This window comes from Xiphophorus couchianus, chromosome 6 (genome assembly GCF_001444195.1).
Source record: "Xiphophorus couchianus chromosome 6, X_couchianus-1.0, whole genome shotgun sequence".
In the NCBI taxonomy this organism is placed as follows: Eukaryota; Metazoa; Chordata; class Actinopteri; order Cyprinodontiformes; family Poeciliidae; genus Xiphophorus; species Xiphophorus couchianus.
The window spans coordinates 21,525,508-21,550,355 of record NC_040233.1 but is presented as its reverse complement, the minus strand read 5'-3'; the positions used below and the strand labels follow the sequence as shown (position 1 = coordinate 21,550,355).

Below are 24,848 nucleotides of genomic sequence, written 5' to 3'. Positions count from 1 at the left end.
AGTTCAATTCCAATGCATATTTTAGTTTCCGGATCTTGCAGTGTCGCTGAACGTCATATGTTCATTAGTGAATCATTAGTATGACTCTGTTATTTTCAGAAAGTAGAAACATTGTCCCGTGATGCATGGAAATGCCTCACACGTCGGCCATAAAGCTTCCACAGCTGCTCTCCTATGGGATCTGTGCTGCTTGCTGCCTTCAGTTTATACAGAAAGTAAGTGGCTTGGTAATGACCCATCAGATGGGCCTCTAGGTAAATTAAGGTTTTTGCTCCCTAATTGGAATTCAGTGTACTTCAATGGTAGAGTAAAACCATTAGCAGGTCGGCTAATTGGTGAGAGATTAATCTTGTAATTAAGAGTATTTGCAGCTGATTAAATACTAATTATCTAGGACACATCAGTGAAATGTGACAATGTTAAAGCTCCCAGACTATGGCTCCAAATTTACCCTTGCCCTGTTCAGTAAAGAGGGGATTTATGATTTAATCAATGATGTTCCTGCACTTAAATAATACATTTTTATCTGACTAGATTACTGGGTGAAAATAAGCTGCCATGCTGTGCAAAAAACAATCTGACAAGGTCTCATGGCATTTGATGTGTTTGATCTAATATCTGGAGAAGTTTTGCATAACAGTACAATGTAATTTTTTCTCCATGAGCAATTCATGTTCTTGCAGTCACACACCATCTTCCAGTATTGATACTTACACTGTAAACATGAATTGATGAGCTCTAAATTGAAAGGATGGCTAGCTGACGTGGAATAGCATCTCCCACCGTTATCTTATTTTGCCATTCATTAGGGTAGCAAAAGGTTGAGTGTAGGGAAAATGAGTTATTTTTGCACAATTTTCCATCCTGCCCCAGGGCATCCAATTCAATTTTCGAGCAGAAGTTTGCAACGAGAAAGAAAAGGAAATAAACATATGATTTCTGTCCAGAAGTGGATCAGTTACTCACTTGAAAGAGCAGGATGGAGGCAGGTGGGCAGAGACTGATTAGAGTTTCCAGCAGCCTCAGTAGCCTTCTGGCTACCACCGAATGTGAAAGGCTTATCACAGGATGGCCATCCTGTCTGAAAACTCCCAGAATATACCACAAAGGCTGATAAACTTTCTCTTGCAGACACAGCTGAATATTTACAGGTTCAGTTTTGCTGCAGATGATTTTTAGCAATTGGGTGTTAGGGCTCTGACTATTTGGAAAGGGGTAAGTCATTAAGTTGTAAAAATCAATGTAACTGCAAAAGAAAAATTTGGAAGTTGGCCATGAACTTTTCTCAGCGGAGATTTAGAGATTTTTAGTTGTAAAAATAAATAACTGGTTTGTATGGATGTTGTTTTGAACCAGATTTTTAAAAAATAAACTTTGTAGCAAAAGTGAGAAGCACCAGAGTAAACAGCCTTGTAAGACTCACACTATTAGACTTTCAGATTTGGTAGCTTTCCAACCACAAAACTTCAGTAGATTTTTGGGGGATTTTCTTTTGACAGCAGAATGATTGTGCTGGCATGATTGTGTGTTGTTGCTGTTTTTCTATTTTTACAAATGTATTAAGATTCACCCCCTTCTAAATAAAAATAATTTAAAGATGACAGCATCAGGCTGCAGGGATTCTTTTCTTCACCAGAGAAAGGGAAGCTGGTCAGAGTTGATTATATGACAGAAAAAGCCAAATACAGACCAAGAAAAGTTCAACATACATATGTATTCACTGAGTCAGTACTTAGCAGAGCCCTGTTTCACAGCCTGTTGAGTTGCCAGTTTTTTTTGGAATATGTCCATATTAGTCTTACACATCTAGAGACTAAATATTATTTAAAAATCAGTTCAAGCTCAGTCCATACATAGGTATGCATTTACTTTGTTTAGGCCATTTTGACTCATTATACTTTGACCAAAGGTATTTCATGATGATGAAATAATGTTCTGTCTAAAGCTCTCTGTGTTGTTTTATAGCCTAACTATACTTTAAACTTTTCCACAACTTTATCCCTGAGCTGTCTGCTTTGTTCCTTGGTCTTCATTATGTTTGTTCACGGTTCTTTAAGAAACCCCTGAGGCATTCAGAGAACAGTTGGATTTAAACTGAGATATGCTGAGATTAAATTGCACACAGTTGGATGCTATTTGTTTTAGAGACTTCCTGAAGACATTTGGTTGCAATGGATTTCATTCAAGGGTATCAAAGTAAACTCACTTTTCAGCTTTTTATTTCTAGTAGTAAAATTATGAAAAAAAAGCACTTTAATTTTCTTTGCTTTGTTTTTGTTTTTTTTACAATTTGAAACTAAGTCTGTCACTCATTTCATTCAGGTCACTTTACTCTTTGTTCTAAAAGGTCTCTAAGATTTGTTAGAGAACTTTAGTGAATGAACAGCATCAGGGAGACTAAAACACAACCAACATGTTATGGATATAGTTATTGAAGTTTAAAACAAGGTAAGCTTAAGAAAAGGTCTCCCAACATGCATGTTTTTAGACAATGAGCGAGAACTCACAGATACACACATGTGAATTCCACACAAAAGGGGATAAGCCTCCTGGCTGCCAGGCAACTGTGCAGAAAAGGGCATCATGCAGGCCTTTGGTTTTAAGGAAAAGCAAATGACTCTGTGTTGGATGGATAATTAAACACTGTGTTGACAAGGTTTATAAAGTAACACTGCATCCTCACAGCTTTATCCTAGCAGTCACACGCTTTTCTATCAACACGGAGCTTTGGTTAACACATTCAGAACCATGCAGTGCGGATGTTCTCGCTGTCATTTTTCACTATCTGAAAGACACAAAAGTAAAACTAGATGATTTTAAGATTAAACTAGATTTTGTGTTTCTGCCTAACAATGACATACTTGAAATGACCTATGTATATTGTTCTTTTTTTAATAAAAAGCCTCTATTCAAAAATTGCACAAAGCAACTAACCAAATGAAATTGCCCTTTTTATCTGTATTGTCTTCTTTTAATGAGTGTAGAGCTCTGGGGTATGTAACCATAGTCTAAAGCGCTTCGTAATACTGTTCTGTATTTCTTCAATATTTTTAGATTTATTGTAGCAGAGGTGACACATCTCTGAAGCAGCCACTTTGTGCACATTCGCTTAAAGTTTTGTCATATTAAGCTGAAATCTACACTCATTTTCACATTTCAATCAAAATGTGTTTGATCCCGGTACAGGTCTTATGAATTTAATAAGGTCTGTTAGCTTTCAGGTCTTCCAAGCTTTAAGAACAGTGGATATTTAGAAGAATGAGTTAAAAATACACTTTTGTTCCTTAGACTGAGTGAAAAACAGCTTTTCTACAAGCCGCTCAGACTATATTATTATTTTCTTGTGTCATCTCACATCACATAAACACCCGAAAAACTTGCCCTTAATGATTGATATAAGCCAAAAAATGTTACATTATTAAGATAAGGTTTTGTCACCATGAAAAACTGCTTATCTTGTTCAGACAAGTTGCTATAATGTATGAAATTGCAGTCATGCTCGTGCAATCAGTGTGTTTAATATGTCATTTGGTGCAGACACTGTCATGAAGAAAAATTTGGCTTAATTATGAGTTGATATTATAGCAATATTCAACAGTCAGACTTTTTTATGGTGCTGCTATAATACAAACTTTTTAATGTTGAGGTAAAAGATGTATTTAGAAAACAGCCAGTGACTGGAATCAGCTGATTTGCAACTGGTCAGCCCCTGACTGATAGCTCAGGTAAAACTCAAATATGCTGTTTTTCTTTTTAAAACAGTTAACACATGATATCCAAGCCCTACATCATGACTTTTTAGTGTGGAAGCTTTCACTACAGAAAGAAAACTCAAGACTAGCACTTAAATGCTGTGGAGACGCGATTGTGGCCTACAAACCAGGTAAATACAATCAACATAATGAAGAGCATCTGGGGGAGAATCTAAGCAGGGACTGAGGGAAGGCTGAATAATGGGCACAGGAGAAACTGAATCAAACACACATGATCTGTCTAACCAGAAGCTAAGAACTAACACTAACACAAGAAACTAAACCAAAATGCAGGGACCAGAATAAACTAATATGGAGAAACATTATTAAGACTAAAACACGTAACTACAAACACAAGAGAGAACAAAATCACAGCTGGTGGATCATGACAGTCAGAGCAGGGATCAAAATGTTGGAAGTGATTTACAAAAAATCTATTTGATACAGCATGATATGAGCAATGTCTGCAGTTCATTAAGGAAGCTAGAAAACAAAAGACAGAAAGACTTTCAAACAGATAACAGGCCGAAGGACTCACTGCAAAGTTGTTCTCTCAACATTACAAGCTTTCAACTTCTGTCTGCTATAAAACAATAAATTTTGATATGTTATCCTTTTTTGTAAAGGCTTATTATTTTAGGGGTCATATCACCAAGAAAATTCACACATAAACAGCTGTTTTAATAATGTTAACCTTTCTTAATCATTAATATAATAATAAATACTTGTCAAATGTGAACTATATAACCATTTTGTCTTTCATTTAAAATGTGCTTTTAATACAAATAATTAATGACAACTGTGGTGTAAGAAAGCTAGACATTTGTTTTTCAATGGGTTTTTCATTGTATAGTTGGAGACTGGCTAAAATTGGCTGGAGTCAGTATTGGCTGCAAAAAGATAAGAAATTAGCCAGAAAGCTGGAGCAGTTCAGAATTTTAAAATAATCTCCAATTATATATTAAAGCAAGATGAGAAAATATCTCCTGTTATTTAGAAAATTGCCCTCTGATCTATAATTTCCCATGCTCTCACAAATCACTCTGTACAATGTGGCTGCAAATCCTTCATACATTTTCAAATGTATATTTTATGACAAAAAGAGAGCAAACAAATACCGTTGGAATAATCCTTTTTTTTTTTTTTTTGATGTCGTGTAGAAAGCCAGTGTGTGTTGGGACTGCCTGCGCTATTGATTTCTGGTGTTAGTTCACATCAACAGAAAACCAAAAACCTTGAACCATGCAGTCTGTCACTGCGTTCACATCCCCCCTTCATTGTTCCTCAATTATTGATCAGATGTCAGCTTGTTAATTAAGACATGACCGCTGCCGGGTAGTTGTGCGGTCAGTGCTGCACATCTGCAGGGCTGCAGCAGGGCCTGGGAATAAGAGGCAGTTAATCTATAAGTGCTAATGTGCTATTTATCTCGCCCCACCCCAATGTCATTTTTCTCCTTTTTTTTCCCTTTATAAATCTGTCTGTCCTTTTTTTGTATCCTCTTACTTTGTCTTTTAGGTGGTATTTAGGTGTTGTGTAACAATACCTCAAAGGAGCAAATGTAAAGAGCATTTAGGATATAATATAATTATTATAACGCAAAAATTAGAGTAAAATTATAAATGCCATTCGAGTATAGAAAAAATTGCAATAAGATATAAAAAAGCATTAAATGCACATTTTTAAGCGCAGGTTCATTATGCAAAATTTGACTTGTACTGATAATTGGCACTTAATACTAATCAATTAAATGTGATAAATATGATTAAATACATATAAAAATGTACATTTTGTATCAAAACCAGTGTCCTGATTAAGAACTAATTTAAAAGTTTAACAGAAAGGCTAATATTTACATATTCACAGGATCCACTGTGGGATTTCAGAAAACTCAGTGACACTCAGCACATCTCCTGTATAATGTCCTCCCGCATTTCTTTCCCTTGTTTTAACTACTGTCATATATATAACCTTCAATCTGGATGCGTTACCATCCATCCGGCCTTTACAGGTCTTCCTTATTCTTCCTTTCAAGCTTGTTAGTTTATAATGCAAGACAGAATGCAGCAAGAGGACAGCAATCAATATTCCTCCTGAGTGTTTGTAAAGGATGTTGTTTAGAACTGTGATGGAAATTTTGTTCATTCTTAGCTGAGTTTCATTCCCACACCGAAGCCTTTGACACTTTGAGAAGAATTGGGGTTTAACCTGGCTTTGCAAAGTAATGCAAAAAGTTGGATTATAGGGTTTTTGAAACAATGATGTGTCACTATAACATCCAGCCAGTCAGTGTGTCTGAGTTGTTCACATGGCCTTCCTATGAACATTTTCTAGCAGTCTGGAAGGACAGAGTAGGACACTCATTCTGACATGATGGGTGCGTTTTTCAAGCCCACATGCAGAACACCACACAGGAGAGCAATGTGAAATAAAAGATAAATTTATTGAAAAACACTGCTGGCAGGAATAGTTGGCTCGGGTCGGGTCCAGGGAGAGAGGCTGGTTCAGGGAATCAAACAGTTCACTAGAGAGGCAGAGGGAGGTGATGAGTTCAGGTTTGTAGAAAATGACAACGTTAAAGTGAAGGGGCAGATCTTACTTGTGATCGGCAGGTTAGAGAAGTGGGAGGGTAACTGCAGCGTCTGGGGTTTGTTCTCAGAGGTTCCAGGTGGTCGTCTTGTCTGACAGCGGGGATCCAGGAGGCAACGGGAGTACGTCGGAGGGCGGACAGGTAGGCTCAGGATCAGCGGATGTAGAGGAGCCAGGAGGAAACACCTGGAGGCAGGAGAAGCAACGAAGAAAAACTTTCACTAGGAGTGGATCAACAAGGCAAAACAGAAGCAAGCTTCTAGGGGCTCAGAGGTACCGTGACTGGCTAACACTCAGGCGCCGAAGGACTGGCAGTCAGCTCCTCTTGAACATCTCGCTGATGAGCCAAACTCGCATCAGGTGTGGGATGACGTCATCCACGCCCTCCGACGGATGGTGAAGGCGCCATCTAGTGGTGGAGAAAAACGAGTGCATGCACAAAAACTCCACAAAGGAGCTAAAAGACCCCGGAACATGACAGTACCCCCCCCTTAACGGTCGCCACTTGGCGGCCTAGAGGAACTGGAGGGAAGGGAGGAACGGTAGTCCGTAATGAGGGATGGATCTAAGATAAAGGAACCTGGGACCCAGAGGCGTTCCTCCGGACCGTAGCCCTCCCAATCGACAAGGTACTGCCAGCCGCGCCCTCGCCGACGGGAGTCTACGATCCGGCGGACAGAATAAGCGGGATGGCCATCAACGTCACGGGGGGGTGGAGGGGGCTCGGCTGGAGGGCAGAGTGTGCTGGTCTGGACGGGCTTGATTTGAGAAACATGGAAGGTGGGATGGATGCAGAGGGAAGCAGGCAAACGGAGACGGACAGCGGAAGGTTTGATGATGGTTTCGATTTCAAATGGACCAATGTAACGAGGAGAAAGTTTCTTGGACATGGATTTGAGGGGAATGTCTCGGGAGGATAACCATACTTGCTGACCGGGGGTGTAAGTGGGAGCAGGTCGCCTTCTTCGGTCAGCTTGACGCTCGATTTGAGCTGCAGTTAGGTTGAGGTTGTGGAGAGTTGTGTTCCAGATGCTGTGACAACGGCGGATGTGATGACGGACGGACGTAACAGAAATGTGTTCTTCATCAGATGGGAGTAATGGAGGTTGATAGCCAATAGATGCTTCAAAGGGAGACAGACCGGTAGCAGCTGAAACATGACTGTTGTGTGCGTACTCTACCCATGGGAGGAATTGGGACCAGTCGGAAGGGTTGGTGGATGTGTAACAGCGGAGCATGGATTCCAGATCTTGATTGAGGCGTTCAGTTTGACCGTTTGACTGTGGATGAAAACCAGATGTGAGTGAAACTTTGGCATTCAAAGCAGAGCAGAAATTTTTCCAAACCTGAGATGTAAATTGTGGTCCTCTGTCCGAAAGGATGGGATGGGAAAGGAAGGGAATGCCATGGAGACGGAAAACATGTTTCACCAGGAGCTGAGGTGTTTGAAATGCAGTGGGTAGTTTGCGGAGGGGAATGAGATGACAGGCTTTAGAAAAACGGTCTATAATGGAGAGTATAGTGGTCATGCCTTTGGAAAGTGGTAAACCGGTAACAAAATCTAATGCAATATGGGACCAAGGACGTTTTGGAATTGGGAGAGGCTGAAGAAGCCCAGAGGGAGGTTGATGGGATGACTTATTTCGGGAACAGGTGGTGCAGGCTAGAACAAACTCACGGATGTCTTTATGAACAGAGGGCCACCAGAATCTACGGTTTACCAGAGAAATGGTCCGGCTGATGCCAGGATGACCAGAAAATTGTGATGCATGGATCCATTGGAGAAATCGGGCTCGGACAGATAATGGAACAAAAATCTTATTGGGAGGACAGTTCTCTGGTGCGGGCTCGGACTGTTGTGCTTGCTTAATTATGTCTTCTATCTCCCAGGTGACTACAGCGACAGTGCAGCTGGGAGGGAGGATGGTGGCAGGAACCTTCTCGGAGTCATCGGGAGAGTAAAGACGGGAAAGAGCATCAGGTTTAGTGTTGCGAGAGCCAGGGCGATAGGAGATGGACAGGTTGAAACAAGAGAAAAATAAGGACCAGCGTGACTGTCGCGGATTTAACCTTTTAGCAGATTGAAGGTAGGATAGGTTTTTATGATCAGTCCAGGCCAGCACTGGATGTTCTGCCCCCTCCAGCCAGTGTCTCCATTCCTCCAGAACCAACTTAATAGCAAGGAGTTCCCGGTCTCCGACATCATAATTTCTTTCTGGAGGGGTTAATCTGCGTGAGAAAAAGGCACAAGGATGAGTTTTATGGTCATGGGGTGAGATTTGTGATAGTATAGCCCCCACACCAGTGTCAGATGCATCTACTTCGACAATAAATTGTTTAGTGGGGTCAGGTTGAACTAATATGGGAGCGTGAGCGAAGAGGTGCTTGAGACGTGTGAATGCAGCGTCGGCCTCCGGGGTCCAGCTGAAAGGGATCTTTGAGGATGTTAAGGCGGTTAGCGGTAGTGCGGTCTGGCTGTAGTTCCGGATGAACCGGCGGTAGAAGTTAGCGAAACCCAGAAAACGTTGGAGCTGCTTGCGGGTTTCGGGTATTGGCCACTCCAGCACCGCCCGGATCTTCTCCTCAGCCGGCCTGACCTGTCCGCCCCCTAATACGAAACCCAGGAAGGAAACAGATGTCTGATGGAATTCACATTTTTCAGCTTTAACATAAAGTTTGTTCTCCAATAGTCGTTGCAACACCAGACGGACATGGTGTTTGTGCTCCTCAGGGGACTTTGAGTAAATCAGGATGTCATCGAGGTACACGAAAACGAAAATGTTTAAGAAATCTCTTAAAACATCATTAACTAGAGCCTGGAAAAAGGCTGGGGCATTAGATAGTCCGAAGGGCATGACCAGGTACTCGAAGTGGCCGATAGGCGTCTTAAAAGCAGTTTTCCACTCGTCTCCTTTGCGGATATGGAGGAGGTGGTACGCATTTCTCAGGTCGAGCTTGGAAAAGATGGTTGCACCGTGGACGGGTTCGAAGGCTGATGAGAGAAGCGGCAAAGGATACTTGTTTTTAACCGTGATGTTATGTAACCCTCCGTAATCAATGCAGGGCCTCAGAGATCCGTCCTTCTTCCCCACGAAGAAGAAACCCGCCCCCAGTGGCGACGAAGACGGACGGATAATACCGGCTGCTAATGATTCTTTGATGTATTTTTCCATAGTTTCTCTCTCAGGTCGGGATATGTTATATAAGCGGCTAGATGGCAGAGGGGCTCCGGGGAGAAGATCAATGGAACAGTCGTATGGGCGATGAGGTGGTAAGGAGAGAGCTTTAGTTTTACTGAAAACGGCAGAGAGTTCATGATATTCAGCTGGGATGGAGGACAGATCGACAGGGTCCGCCTCCTGCTGCTCCGCCGGCGACGAACCCGGTGGAACAGCGGAGCGGAGACAGGAGGAGTGGCAAAACGTGGACCAGGACGAGACATGCCTGTCTGACCAGTTTATTTGGGGGTTGTGTTGTTGCAACCATTGATAGCCGAGAATTATGGGAGAGTGGGAAGTGGGAAAAACAAAAAATGAAATCAACTCACTGTGATTGCCGGAAATGACCAGATGGAGTGGTTTGGTCCGGTGAGTGATCTGGGGTAGCATTTTACCGTCAATGGCGGTAACGCGCAGAGGAACTGGCAGAGATTCACATTCAATTGCCATTTGTTTGGCGAGGGTCTCGTCGATTAAGTTCTGCTCACAACCGGAATCTATGAGAGCGGATAGGGGAAATGACTGATTATTATAGAGGATCGTGGCTGGGAGTAACAAGCGAGGGGAATTATTTCTTGGGAAATGGTCCGCCAGCCCCTCTTGTTCTACTGGCGGACCAGAAGGTTTAAACGGATTGGACACTTGGCGAGATAATGACCTGGAGAACCGCAGTAGATACAAAGACGGGCGACGAGTACGACCCACCTGCATGGGCTCAGGCTCCAGAGGAACACTGGGTGGTGAGACCACTGGAGCCGAGGCAGCGATCTCCCGATCTTCCCCTGGCGAGCTCCTCCGGTCCCTCTGTTTAGCGCGGGTGCGGAGTCGATTGTCTAGGCGGATGGTTAAACTGATTAATTGTTCCAGTGTTTCTGGTTCGTCTAGAGTCGAGAGCTCATCTTTAAATGTGTCGTTTAAGGCGTTATAATACGCACTCTTTAAAGCGGCGGCATTCCAGCCTGTGGCAGCCGCCTGTATGCGGAAGTCGATGGCGAAATCCGCTGCAGTTCGTTTACCCTGTTTTAAATTCCATATTTCACGGGAGTGGAACGATTTGTCGGAATCATGACTAAATACTTGTTTAAACTCCTTCAAGAAGTTATCAAAGGAACAGCCGTAATTGGAAGGATTAGGGAAACGGGTTTCTGCCCACATTAATGCTTTCCCAGACAACAGGGAAATGAAATAAGCGATCTTAGCTCCATCTTGTGAAAAACTTTGAGGTGAATGGTTGAAAATGATGGAGCATTGTAATATGAAGCCGTTACACTTATTTCGATCACCTGAGAATCTTTCAGGAGGAGGATGTCGGACATCCGAAAACACGGGCTGGACAGCTGGAACCGGATCAGGAACGGGGGCTGGAACTGGAGGCTGAGGAAGAGACTGTTGAAGGAGAGTGGTGAGATCTGCTAGATGTTGATTAGTTTCGGCCTGGAGAGTGTGAAGTTGCCTTAATGCGGTCTCATGGGTTTGAATTATGGATTGTTGTTCTGACAGAGTTCTCCTGATAGCGTCTGCTGGGCTGATTTGTTGGCCTGAGTGTTCTGTCATGATGGGTGCGTTTTTCAAGCCCACATGCAGAACACCACACAGGAGAGCAATGTGAAATAAAAGATAAATTTATTGAAAAACACTGCTGGCAGGAATAGTTGGCTCGGGTCGGGTCCAGGGAGAGAGGCTGGTTCAGGGAATCAAACAGTTCACTAGAGAGGCAGAGGGAGGTGATGAGTTCAGGTTTGTAGGAAATGACAACGTTAAAGTGAAGGGGCAGATCTTACTTGTGATCGGCAGGTTAGAGAAGTGGGAGGGTAACTGCAGCGTCCGGGGTTTGTTCTCAGAGGTTCCAGGTGGTCGTCTTGTCTGACAGCGGGGATCCAGGAGGCAACGGGAGTACTTCGGAGGGCGGACAGGTAGGCTCAGGATCAGCGGATGTAGAGGAGCCAGGAGGAAACACCTGGAGGCAGGAGAAGCAACGAAGAAAAACTTTCACTAGGAGTGGATCAACAAGGCAAAACAGAAGCAAGCTTCTAGGGGCTCAGAGGTACCGTGACTGGCTAACACTCAGGCGCCGAAGGACTGGCAGTCAGCTCCTCTTGAACATCTCGCTGATGAGCCAAACTCGCATCAGGTGTGGGATGACGTCATCCACGCCCTCCGACGGATGGTGAAGGCGCCATCTAGTGATGGAGAAAAACGAGTGCATGCACAAAAACTCCACAAAGGAGCTAAATGACCCCGGAACATGACACATTCTGAGCCAAACAAAAAATTATTTTTTTGATGACAACAATTATAAACAAATGAGTAATATTTGCTAGAAAATACAAAATGATTCAATTAAATTTTTATCCTTGAAAAATGAAAATGTGGATGAGAAAGTATTTTTAACATTTACTTTTAGTAGTGGTACTAAATACTAAATACTGGTGGTATTTTTTAGTAATTGATCATTTGATTTCTATATAAGTTCAGTCCATTTACCATTTACCATTTTGATTTCTATTAAATATTCAGTGTGGATTCAGAATTTGATTACAAAATGGACACTTTGCTTTATTAAATAAATACTTATAGACATAAGTATTTTTATTATAAGTTCATATATTAAATAATGTGTTTTGTTTTGTTTTTTACTAGAAAATTTATGTGCAATCTAAGAAAACACATTTAAATGCTTGGTAAAACTTGGATTTGACTTGGAAAATATGCCAATATTCCTCTGCTTTTTTAGTTGGGTTGCTTCTGATTAAAGTAATTTTTTATTTCCTATGCATCTTTTTTTTCAGAACTTCATATATGGAGTGTTATGGCAGCTTATTTTGCAAAATTTTAGCTATGTCTTAGATTTAGTGTTTGGATTCTCACTCCTCCAATTGGCTCAGTCACTGTAGGAAAAAAGAAATCTCAGATTTCTTAGCCATGGCCAAGAATGTATGGGATGGCTCCCATTGCATATACTCTTGAGCAGAAATACCAAGTGATCACAAAATAGACACAAGTATTTGAGACACAAATGTATGAGTTCACAGAAAAGGAACAAATATATGTATGGTTGTTAAAATAGTTGATCAGGTAAATCTTTTTGTCATATTGTCATATATAGCACCATTATATGCATTATAACAACCTATTAGTTAAATATTAATTAGCTGGTCTGCTGGCTCAGCTAGGTAGCTCCAGTTAGTTACTCAAAAATTATGCAGTTCAGCTCGTCACCTCCTTAAAAATCTTGTCAACTTCATGAAAGAAATAGGAGTTGCTCCTTTCCTTGCCACATTATGAATACTCATAATTTTTTGTTTGTTTTTGTTGCAGGAATATTTAGATTTAAATATTCAAATTTGTTCTTTTTTTTTAAGCATTGGGAAAAGCTTTAGCCTGCTTTCAGCCAGCTGACTACTTAGAAACAGATAGCAATAGATTAATATGACACTTTTTCTGAAATCTCATTAGAAGGACTTTAAACAATAGAAAGTGTATGACAAAAATTTCAAGGTTTTGAAACTGTAACATTTTTAGGCCTTGGTATAGCTTGAAACATCTATAAGGACTCTAAGACAAGCAGGACTACGGTATTTTGTTGAAAATAGTGGTATATAGAAATCTAATATTTTTCACTAAAAAGCGTTGGGAAAGTATCAGCTGGTGCCTGTGGTTCCTTTAGGGCCAGCTTTTTAAACCTAATTCTCACTGCTATATTCTTTGTAGAAGAAGAGGCTTTCTTTCATAGTAAAATATATGCAAACTGTGCAGAGAGGAGGTTTTAAGTTCGTTTAAATTGTTTAAGCATATAGTATGTTTATTTTAAAAATTTGTTTTAATATTTTAGAGCAAAACAAAATGTAAAACCAGATATTTAAATGTCCAAGTTTGATACAGTTTTGTGACGTTAGTGTTTATTAATTTATTAGCTGCGTGATCAAAATCTGATTTTAAAAACCTTTTAAACAAAGTGAGCTCAGGCTTAAATCTGAAATAATAAATACGAGACGTAGCACAGGTTTCACTCTTCTTTCCTCTGTCAGACTTGCCCTTTATATCACCACAGAAGGAAAACACAAATTGTACACATACACACTCCCACACACACACACACCACTTTTTGGCTCGTATTCAGGTTCTCACATGCAGCACGCACATACCCAATCCTCTAAGCTCATGCCCTGTGAACCATGACAGCTGTAGCCAGCTTGATTGACAGAGTTTCAAAGTCAGGTTCAAGTGCAGGTTCACATGACTCCAGTGTTGCTTTGCTTCCACCGTAAGTTTTCTCTGCAGCTCCTCCGTCATCTGATCACTTATCTTCCACCAGATGTCTGTCACATGTTGTGATGTTTTCTGCCAGTCATCTCCCAGTCTCCAGTGTTTAATTAGTGCTCATTAAGGGACGGGCTTTCTTTGTAAATAATATATGGGTGCCAGAGAAAGTACATCGACGTAAGCTGTCTCTGAAGAGGAAGCAGCCATGAATTGTAAAATCATCAAGTTGTTCGTTGGCTGCAGTTGTTCTGTGATCAAGGTTTTCTCGAAGTGAAGCAGACAAGCTTGCTGGGGCTTGTTAACGGTTAGTACTGTACGTCCCTCCATGAGTTTATGAGGGTGTTTACTCACTAATGAAGTGACAAACTTATTCCCATCATGTTCCAAAATTGAAATACTTTCCATGCGGCTTGTATTTTCAATCTTGCTGCTGAAGAGTCTGTAGTAGGCAGGGTTGCATTCAAAAATCCTCAGAATTTTATCTTAACATATTATTTCGTTTTCTTGCTGATTTCTCGAGGGCTCCCTTGCCTTCTCAGCTGCCTACATCACCTCACAAATAATACAACCCTCCACTGCGATCGCTGGGGAAGGATTAGGGTCTTAGACATTGGAATACTGTACGACTACATCAAGGCACTACTCAATAATAGATCCTGTCATTGCAACAAATCACAGGCTTTCGAGGGCAGGGCCCGGAGCTATGCAAATTTAGGTTTCATTTTGCTGCGGGAGAACATTGGAGCAGGGGGAATTAACTTGTGATCCATTCCTAATATTTCTGCAATAATTTGGCGAGCTCAGGCGGGGCTACTTTATATGTCGATGGGGGACTCAAACAATTTGTTTGATACGGCGTTACACCACCAAGGATGATAAAATTGGCCACAACACGGAGCAACAAAAACAAACCTAATCGGACTCTTCAATTTCACGGTAACAGACCTTGCTGTAATGAGGTGACTCTCCCTTCTCGTCTCAACACCATCCGCAATGTTAAAGTAGGCAATACAAAGAGGAGCTGTCAAGCCTTTTGTGAAATTTGGGTTTATTTCTTTTCTTAATATATACCTTTGATGATGGAAAGTATCAAACAGGCACCATAACTGACAAAAACAAACTGTAGTGTACATAGACTAAAACCAAGGAATGCATAACTGTGAACTGGAACAAAACGAACACAAAGTTTTTATATTTATGTGAGATGCTTGTTTATTCAGCCTTCTGCTGCACCACCATATTTTACCTTGGACACGATGTTTTGGGGGTTTTTAGCGTAATATGACATGTTTGTAGTTTCTTATGGGACACCTGATGGAAGAACTTCTTTCTTTCTGGTTTCTTCTTGCCAATTTTCCTGAAGCTAGATTTATGGCACTTTCAGTTAACAGTTCTTCCACCTGAGCAGTTGATCTCTGCAGCTCCTCTAGAGTTGCCATGGGCCATTTGGTCATCTCTTGGAAGGTTTGACTGATGTAATGCTCTTCATATAATTGGCTGATGGATTGAACACTTCTCAAATAGATCTTCATGGTTCATGGAATATTGTTTAGTAACCTGACTACTCATAGAACCTCTCCAGAGTTCAATCCCTGATCTGTCTGTTGTATTTCAGGCTGTTTGATTAATAAACCTCTAATGTCTTTATAGGGATGTGGTATTTATACAGAGATCAAATTCACAGTCTTTTTGAGACATTTGGAATGTATTTAGGGTATTAGAGTAAAGAGAGATAAACCCTTGATAAACACCCCGTTTTTCAAATTTTTATTTCTTTATAAATAATGCATGTGTAGATTTACTCCTATGTTGTAGTAATGCACTACTTTGTGTTGATTGAAATAAAACCATTTAGGTATAACATGACTCAGCATGAAGAAGATCTAGTGCAGTGCTTCTCAATTCCAGTCCTCAGGCCCCCCTGCTCTGCATGTTTTAGATGTGCCTCTATTCCAGAACATCTGATTCAAATGGTTGCATGACCATCAAGTGCTGCAGAAACCTGTTGATCACCCATAGATTCAATCCAGGTGTGTAGCAGAAGGGAAACACCTAAAACATGTAGGGCAGGGGGGCCTGAGGACCGGAATTGAGAAACGCTGATCTAGTGGATCATTTTTTAAGAAAATGTATTTAACCACATTGGACATTTCTGTGATTAGGGTAATTAGGTAAATAATGTCTATTGATTACACTTTAAAAATTTAATATTTGTAACCATAAAGCAAATTCAGATGATATCAATTTTTAACCAGCAAACTTTGGAGTGGTTTGCAGCGAGAATCAGGAATCGTCTCTGTTGGTGTTAGGGTGCTGATCGTCCTCATTGGGTCCAGAATAAAGCAAATTGGACTTTAACAGAAAGGTGGATGTTTGGGAGACACGCTTTTCAAAAGATTCAAAGATATGCAAATTCTCTGTTTATTTCTCAAAGAAAATTAAGTGAACCTACCATCAAATTTAGAAATGCAAATCAAGCTCTACTGTGCAATCTATATTAAAAAATGGGATAAAATTGCAACATTGCCCACAGTTTGTTTTTGTCTAACTGATTCTAATTATTAAACAAATCTAAACCAAGTTCTTTAGTCTCTGTTGATCTGATGAGAAAAACTGTTGATCATTAACATTCCATCACCTGTGAGTTGTGGTTTCCATGGTGGGGCTTTGTGCACTGTGTTTGATACTAGTGATGGGAGTAGTATCAAACACAGTATTAACATGAACACAGGATTTGTTCCATTCAAAGAACCATTTAAATTATCCGTGTTTGAAACTGTTTGTTTTTGTAAGAGGAAGCCATTTTATCCCTAATATAGTTTTATCGAAGCTTAGAGAGCCACGTTTTTGTACAGTAATCTATGTTATTAATGGAAAAAATGGTTTTGTATATATATTTCATTGGATTATAACTCTCAGTGCATTTTGCTGGAATCATGAAGCCATACAAATGCTGGGAAAGATGAACATGTCATCTATCCCTTTTTAGAGAGCTTTTGTCCTGAATTTCTTCAGATCAGGACAGTGTGTGATGACTTTAGACATTTGTTAGCCTGCTTCATGTTGTCTGACAGATACTATTGAGTTGATTCCTTGATTGGTTAGTCAGTACCAGTGTGGTTAAATATGGTGGATTGCATTAATTCATGATTCAACTTGTAAGGGTTTGCTATTGTTTTTGTTTTTGTTGTTGTTTTGTTTTGGTAGGATTTTGTCTTTTTTTATGAGCTCCATCACATAAGTTAAAAATATTTTTAAAAAACACATTGTAAGGATGTACAGTAAGTATGTTTTCAGAGCACTTATTTACATCATCAAAACATTTAAACAAGGATATATATATATTAAAGATAAACTCTTGATAAACAGAGAAATGTTCTCTGAGATTTTGACTCATAAAATTATACTAATGTTGCTAATGGAAAAACAAAATGCAGAAGCAAGCCAGCTTAAACTTTCAGTAGATGTTCAAGAGCACCTTTTAATTCTGAAACTGATTTTGTTGCCTCCATAGCCTTCATGTGCTACAGTGCTTTTGCTTTCTTTTTGAGACAAAAGCATCACTCCGTTACCCAGTAGGAGTTGGCAAGTTACTCTAGTTTGTCCAAGGAAACACACTGGCACTCTAAAACTTCAGCAAGGTTAAAGTTGTGCTCACCAGCCTTGATCTCTTCATATCTTTCAAAGCAATCACTGCTTAGCATATCTGAGCCTCTGCAAAGTGTCTGGTTGAGAAAAGTTTCAGGAAAACTCAGTATGTATTTATTCAGCATGGAAGCACATTACAAGCTCTGACCATGGGTGACTTGTTCGAGGGAGTAGGTGAGATACGGACCTGAGGGAAGCTGTTTCACTCATTCTTATCAGTCAGAGAAGCGGCCATGGGTTGAATCTCTAGAGAAAAAAAATACTGTCAATGTCAAAATGGCCATATTAGTTTTTTAAAAAAGCAATTGTCTCCGTAAATATTGTAACCTTGAGACAAAAAGTTTGAGACAACACATTTCAGTTAATATAACATAATGCTTTTACATAACTGTTACTCTTCCCTATTTGTCTTTATCCATGAAGATTAAAAAAGAAGGCTCTCTGTCATCATGTGTGATTCATCTCTGAGGAAGGTTAGGTAGAGAAATCTTTCCACAGTTGTAAAAAGAAGAATGAATTTCCATAAAAAATGATCTGAGGGAGATAGAGAAACCAAGTTAAATTCAGTATGCAACATTTCCTGTCAACTTAGCTGAAATGTGAAGATAGAAAGCTTATATGGTCAAATAAAAAATTTGAATTGTTGCACTTTGACACTTTAGAGCCAAATATTTAAATATTTGGGTATTCCTTTATTCATAAATATGAACTAAATTATTACAAAGATCTTTCTATGTTTGTTTTTCTGACTTAACTGTACAGTGGGATTTCTTATATATGTAAATGTCACCTCTGCTACCCCTTACTATTGCAGAAAACATTCTTTTGGGTGGGGGATTTGATCAGATAGATTAAAGGTTTAAACTTTGTTTAAATACAGAGTGGGCCCTCAGTGTTTGATGGAATTAGGAACCACAGCTCCTCTTCTCCAGTTTTGGAGGTACAGTCAATAAGGCCCCAGGATGTTCAACTGGATTTTCACATTTGAATTATCTAGTGTTAAAAAATACATTGGTCTTAAATTATCTACTTATGATGTTTTTGACTCTTACCTTGTGGCCTTAGGCTAAATTTAGCCTAAGGCTAACCACACAACACACAATAATTGTGTGTTTCTTGACACAACTATTGTGTCAAGAAAGAGTTTATTCAGCAATTTCTAAATGTTTAATTTGTAATAAATTAGTGGCATTGGTGTCCAATATAATTTAAGAAAACATATTTTTTAAATCATACACATCTGTGTTTTCCTGGGAGCTCAGTGTACGTGTAGTCTAGAGGTTAGCACATAGAAAGTTTTCTTGAACTGCTAGCTCTCTGGTCTATTTTTTGTAGTGTCTTAAATCAGGGAGTTTATGATCTATCACAAGGACGAAACATTGTGTTTGACACTGGGAGCCATTTAACAAGCTGCTAAGTAGCTAACAGCCAGCTGGTAGGCGGCAGAAGACAAAGGACACCTCTGCTGTCTTCTTCAAAATATCTTCACAAACTCAACACAAATGTCACCTCGGTTGTCTAAATGAATTTGTCCAGTTTTGCATCTGTAGCACAAAAACTTGAAGGATACCTGTTAGGATAAGAAAAACAAGTTGCATTGCATCTTAATTTTCCATAATATGATTAAACAATATGATTACTAGGTGAAGCATCTCCTGTTTACTTCAAGGAGTTTTTTAAATTGAAATAGAAAGGAACTATTTTTCATTTTGGTCCTTATTCTACCTGCTTTGCTACACAGTTCCAAACCAATCACCTGGCAGCCGCTCCTGGTGGATGTTAAATGAAAGAAAGGCTGTCATGGTCTGTGCATTGTGCCAGTCCATTTAAGTATGCCTATTGGTCCCCCTGAAAATTGATAAAAACCTGGATTTTCATCAGTCAAAGAAATCCCCCCAGATGCCCCGGAGCAGCATGAAAAGTGGAATGTTTCAGCTTTGGGGTGTTGTGTTCGGATGATATGCAGTGGTAATACACACCACAAAACACTTTTGTATTTAGGCCAAAACTGTAAATATTGACGGCAGCATCTTTCTCCGTATGTCCACAACATCCCAGAGTGGCTTGTATCAAACTGTAAACAAGACGTCTCGTGACTTTCTTTTTTTTTTTGGACTTTCTTTTTTTAAAATTTATTTATATAACCGTTATTTAACCAGAGGAGTTATTAAGAACAAATTATTATTTACAATAACAAAGGTATCTCTCTGGTTGCTCTTCTTCCTTTGTAGAGTACATAACTATTTTGTCCTGATAATAGACTCCCCCAATAACGTTGTGGATTGCTATCACTCCACAAGAGTTATCGCTTAGCTCAGCCTGGCTAATTTGCACAAAGGACTTTTTATCCATCAGGGGGCATCGGCGGATACATTGGTTGCACTAGATTTGATATTTTTCTGAAAATATTTAAAAACTACATATTATCCTCCCACTTCATAATTATGTACTTTTTTGTGTTGTTTTGTCACTTAAAATCCCAAATAAAACAAACTGAACAAAGCACCACATGTTGTAAAAAACCCCCCAAAAGAATACAATTTTTTTTTGCAATGCACTTTATGCCACAATATCGCAACAACAAATTATTATGAACTTAATTTAATTTGTGCCAGTCAGTTGAAACTACTAAGTGAGTTTTGGCTCATTTAGTTTTGGATAAATTGTGTTTTTTAGAAAGGTTAAATGATCACAAAAAAATTTTTTTGTACCAAATAAAATCCTTGCTAAATCTATACCATAGCCTCCCTCTTTTGAACATGTGTTCAGACTTTATTAAAATAGGCAGTTTTACAGGGATTTACAGGGTTGTTGGAGTCTGAATAGTGAATAGCATTAATAGCAAAGGAAGAGGCAAGGGATGTCTCCCTTCTTGTGACCAATATCAGCAGCCACACAAAAAAAGTTCTCAGATTTCAATATGACAATGCCGGCGGCAAAAGCATTGTATTCCAGAGCTCCCCTGAGTCCACATCCTCTCCTCTATCAGCCTGCTTGCTGCGCCGGTTGGGCTTGATGATCCAGATTTTGCTGGTTTTTAATTAAGTGGAAGGTCAAATCTCATCGCTCTTGACTTCGGGGAGTCACTGCTGTCTGCATGGCAGAGGAGCTACACCCAGTCATTAATTTTGTGGAGCGGGGACTTTAATTGATTAAAAAGTTAAGGACAATGGGGAATGTGGGGTAACAAGAGTATTTTGTTAGGGTAAGAATCCATGCTGCTTATGAATCTTATCCATTATGGCTCTTGATGTATGTTATTTATGACTTTAATGCAGTTCTTCTAAAACATATTTTTATTAATTTTTTTATTACCAAGCATGATAAAATTAATTTGATCACTGTAACTTAAATGTCTATTTCATCTCTATATTTAATCTAATACTTCTAAAACTAATTTCAAGAACACCAGTGAACAAAAAGTCATGAAGAACAGAAGGCAGACCAAACATGGCCTGCTTCCTGGTCAGGGGTTTAGGTTGTAGGGAAATAAAAAGCAGGTTTAGTGGAATATACTTTAATCAGTCAACAATTCAATTCAATTCAGAATCTTTGGCAAAACTTGAAAATGGCAGTTCTACTAAACTGACCATTGGTGAAGGGTTTTCTATCCTTTCTGACTAAGCTAAGATGTTTGGGAAAGAAGTTTTGGCAAACCTTTCAATCTCAAAAGGTAATTCTGAGAAGAACTATCTTGGGGCACTATGTCCAAACCTTTACACTGTAGGCCTTAATAAAAACTGTGGGTTTTTTTCCACAAAATTTGGATCGAATGGTTTCTATTTCTTTTGTCAACACCATTGATAACTTTCCTTGAAAGTCATTGCTGTTTGTAGCAAAGGTTAATGAATGGGTGTGGCCAAGTTTATTTATGAGGCAAAATTCACTGGATGCATATTATTCTACTCACTACAATATTAAAATGAAAGCAGAAAATCATTTATATTAAAAGAAAACGTACTCTGTGTTGCACACAAAATTTTCCATTTCAGATGATCTAAATTTGTCATTGGAAATCTCATCCTAAAAAATTGGATACCTTTGGCCTATCAATCAATCAATCAATCAAATTTTATTTGTAATGCACATTTCAGCAGCAAGACATTTCAAAGTGCCTATAGCATCTACTTTCTATTTCTGTACCAATGGGAAGTTGCTGAATTGTAGCATCCAAGGTGGGATAAGCCTCTGAGGTCGGCTTGAGTCATTTTGTTTTTTTAGTTGATAGAAATAGTAAAGATAATCCAGAGATGAAACAGGGAATGCAGTGAACTTTTGGACAGTGAATATGACCCTTTGGAGTGTTTTCTTTGCTGCTATGCAGCTGGCATTGCACACACAGACGCATTTGTAAATGAGAAGATTCTAGAGAACAAAAGAAGTATTGTTCAGTGGATCATATAAGAGAAAAGCCTATTGAATGGATGAAAAGATATCAACTCCCTGAAGCACCTCTGATACTGCACTGGAGCAATAGTTTTGGAAAATGAAAATAGAAATTGGAAAGTAGGATTTTTGTTGTTGTTAGAAAAAAGTATTTTGCTTGGACCTTTAGTGAATTAATGTGTTGTATCATACTGCCAATAACCAAACAGGCTTACGAAGCCACACCTTAAAGATTTAAAAATATATAACGCACATTTTGTTAAGGGTCTCTTATTTACATTCCATACGATAAATCACATACATTATTTTCAGAAGCTTTGAAACCTGTTTAAGGCGTTAATATATCCTAATATCACTTACCATGTATAGGTTGGACATAGAGCACTAGGTAGCTCATTCTAGAGAATATTTCCAAAATTATTAAAATTTTAAAAAGATACCAGCCTTGGTACCTGTAGAATGCTACCTTATTTCCTCATTGAGGAGTCTGTTTTGCAGGGCTAATTTTCTGTCCCAAACAATTGAAGAGGGACAGAACCTTTTGGATTTCCTCCGTTTTACTGTCATCTAGACGAAACCATGAATCATGTGTACAGCTACATCCCTGTCCTCCATTAATAAAGATGGATCTAACAGTAAGGCCAGGAAGTCAATTAGAAAGCTATATTTCGGGCTGCTGCTGTCATTATTCTGTCTCATGTTCACTGCTGGCAAAAACGAAAAAAGCCTGATCGGTCTTAAACAGGAAGAGTCTTCCCTCGGAAGCACTTTGTAAAAACAAACATGGACTTGATGTGAAACCGTGAGCTGCCCGAGCCTCCTGGGAGGTCTACAGTGTCAGATCCACTTCATGCTCTTCTCCCAACTGATTCACTTTCCTCCCACCTCACAAGAAGCTGAGGTCACAAGTTGTAACCTTTTACCCAACTGGGAGTAACTGTAAACACAGAGAGCTATATTTGGAATACATATCTGGAATATGAACTGTAATCTTTCTTATTGCAACAAGCACAGCCCTCTCTGCCTCTGATAAAGCTTAAGCTTTTCCATGGGAGTGAACACAAGTCACAGTGGAGAAAGGTTATATTTTGAGTACGTGTAATTTGCTCTCTGCTTATTCCGATGGTTGAAGTCACTCTAAATGAAACCGCAGCTATCTTGTTTTCACCTAAGCCTGGAAGCATGGCTCTCTCATTCGACCAAGACGTTGTAGAAAACTGTCAGGCCTTCTCTCTTCTCCTGGCAGGAGCGTCTGTCAGCTCTGCTGCAGTTCAGTCTAATAAACCAGCCTCGCCATCTGAGTTTCCAGGCTGAAGGCTGTCTTCAGCAAACAATGCAACTTTAAAGATAAAGAACAAAGAGAATTCCCAGGATACACAGCTTTTTTTCCTTCTATCATCTTTCTAACAGGCCGTGTTTTAAGCTCAATTAGTGAATCTAACAGAGCGTCTTTTATTTAGCTTTCACTGTGGCAAAAGTGACCTTATTTGCAATGCTGTTCTCTCCGCAGGGGCACCAACAAATGAAGTCTTGTTTTCTGTTTTTAAGGAGAGTATAATGAAGCTTTGAGGAGGCATGATCCAAGTCAGATAGCCCGCCAGGATTTCAATTTACCCATGTCAAAGAAATTTGAAAGGCACAAATAAAAATTGCCGTGAGGGCCGACTGTATATTCCCCTCAGAACGTATTGATTCAGTGGATTCAGCTCAATGCCTATTCAACTCTTTGTCTTTTGTTGCTTTTCCTTTGTCTCAGGTGCAAGTGCAACCTGCATGCCAACAGCTGTGTGTTTGACAAGGGGAAGCTGGGCTGTGAGTGTGAACACAACACAACAGGGCCCGACTGCAGCCGCTGCAAGAGGCACTACCATGGAAGGGCCTGGAGTGTGGGCTCCTACCTCCCCATACCTAAAGGAACTGCAAATATATGTAAGTAGGTTAAAAATCTTTAACCTCCTTAAAGATTAGTAGATTAAAGATTAAAAATCTTCGGTAGGTTAAAAACTGTTTATGCAACTAATTTGCTAGCTGAATACACAGCATTCACAGTCTTTTTTTTTTATTATTGATACTAATAACTGACAATGAAATATCCAACCAATAAAGTGTCAAAGTTTTCTCCAAAGCCATAATGCATAAGGGACTCCAAGTCACATTTTAAAGACAAACTCTGTAGACTATTTACCATTAAAACCAGACGGTTTTATACTCTACATAAAAGGGCATTCTTTCATAGTTTATTAAATCTGGCTTGCTTGATAATCTTTCTTTGCTCTGTTTAAATTCAGACGTCTATATCCTCCAAGGTTATTATTCATTTAAACAGTTTAGCCCATGATGGTCAGGGTCAGGGTATAATAAGCTTCTGTTACAGTACAGTAGTAGAGGAAATTAGTGGCACATTGAGTAGAATTCATTTTAGTAATTCTACCTGAACTAAAACAGGAAAGGTTTTGTCAAAATTTGTATCAGATTTTAATCCTTTGCTATTACATCATGTTCAAGTGCAAGACAACAGAAACTAATTAAGTTACTGACCAAAAAATGAATCATTTTATTTACACCTAAGGCACCATTGTTCAGTGTCAGTCTCAAAGGACAGTATTACGTAAGATTTGAATGAACACCTGTGAACAAGAACAATTCTTTTTGAAGGAAGATTTTAAGATCACTGGTGATAAAAAAAAATTTGGCTATATGACCATAATGACAGAAAAATGTTTTGGAAGACTTGAAGTGAAGCTTTAAAGCTACTGTAGGTAACTTTTAGAAAAATGTATTTTTTACATATTTGTTAAACGTTCATACATATCCTGCTGTCCAGCAGAATATCAAACAAATAATTTGTAAAAAATGTCAAGTGTTTCCTGCTCCTCACAGTGATCCTACTGCCGTTTGCAGAAATTCACCACTTCTGGTCAGGAACAACCAATCAGAGCCAGGAGGAATGTTTTTGCGCCATCAATCACACTCAAGCTTGTGCATTGACTAT

At 39.4% G+C, this 24,848-nt stretch overlaps 1 protein-coding gene and 1 long non-coding RNA gene across 5 annotated transcripts in view; one reads left to right on the top strand and one right to left on the bottom strand.

The window, feature by feature from the left end:
* Nucleotides 1-24,848, top strand: part of LOC114147185 (netrin-G1-like) — a 68,628-nt gene that overhangs the window by 27,700 nt on the left and 16,080 nt on the right. For all 3 annotated transcript variants that reach the window (XM_028021766.1, XM_028021767.1, XM_028021765.1), the window contains exon 4: nucleotides 23,613-23,785. In XM_028021766.1, coding sequence (XP_027877567.1) covers nucleotides 23,613-23,785 — 173 coding nt within the window. The remainder of the gene's footprint in view (nucleotides 1-23,612; nucleotides 23,786-24,848) is intronic.
* Nucleotides 6,172-11,717, bottom strand: LOC114147186 (uncharacterized). Of its 2 annotated transcripts, XR_003596035.1 has the most exons (3): nucleotides 11,341-11,717; nucleotides 6,352-6,527; nucleotides 6,172-6,276 (listed from the first exon to the last, which is right to left on the bottom strand). It is a non-coding gene; the product is annotated as an uncharacterized LOC114147186 (long non-coding RNA). The 2 variants fall into 2 exon arrangements; XR_003596034.1 differs by lacking the exon at nucleotides 11,341-11,717 and having other exon boundaries at nucleotides 6,352-7,303.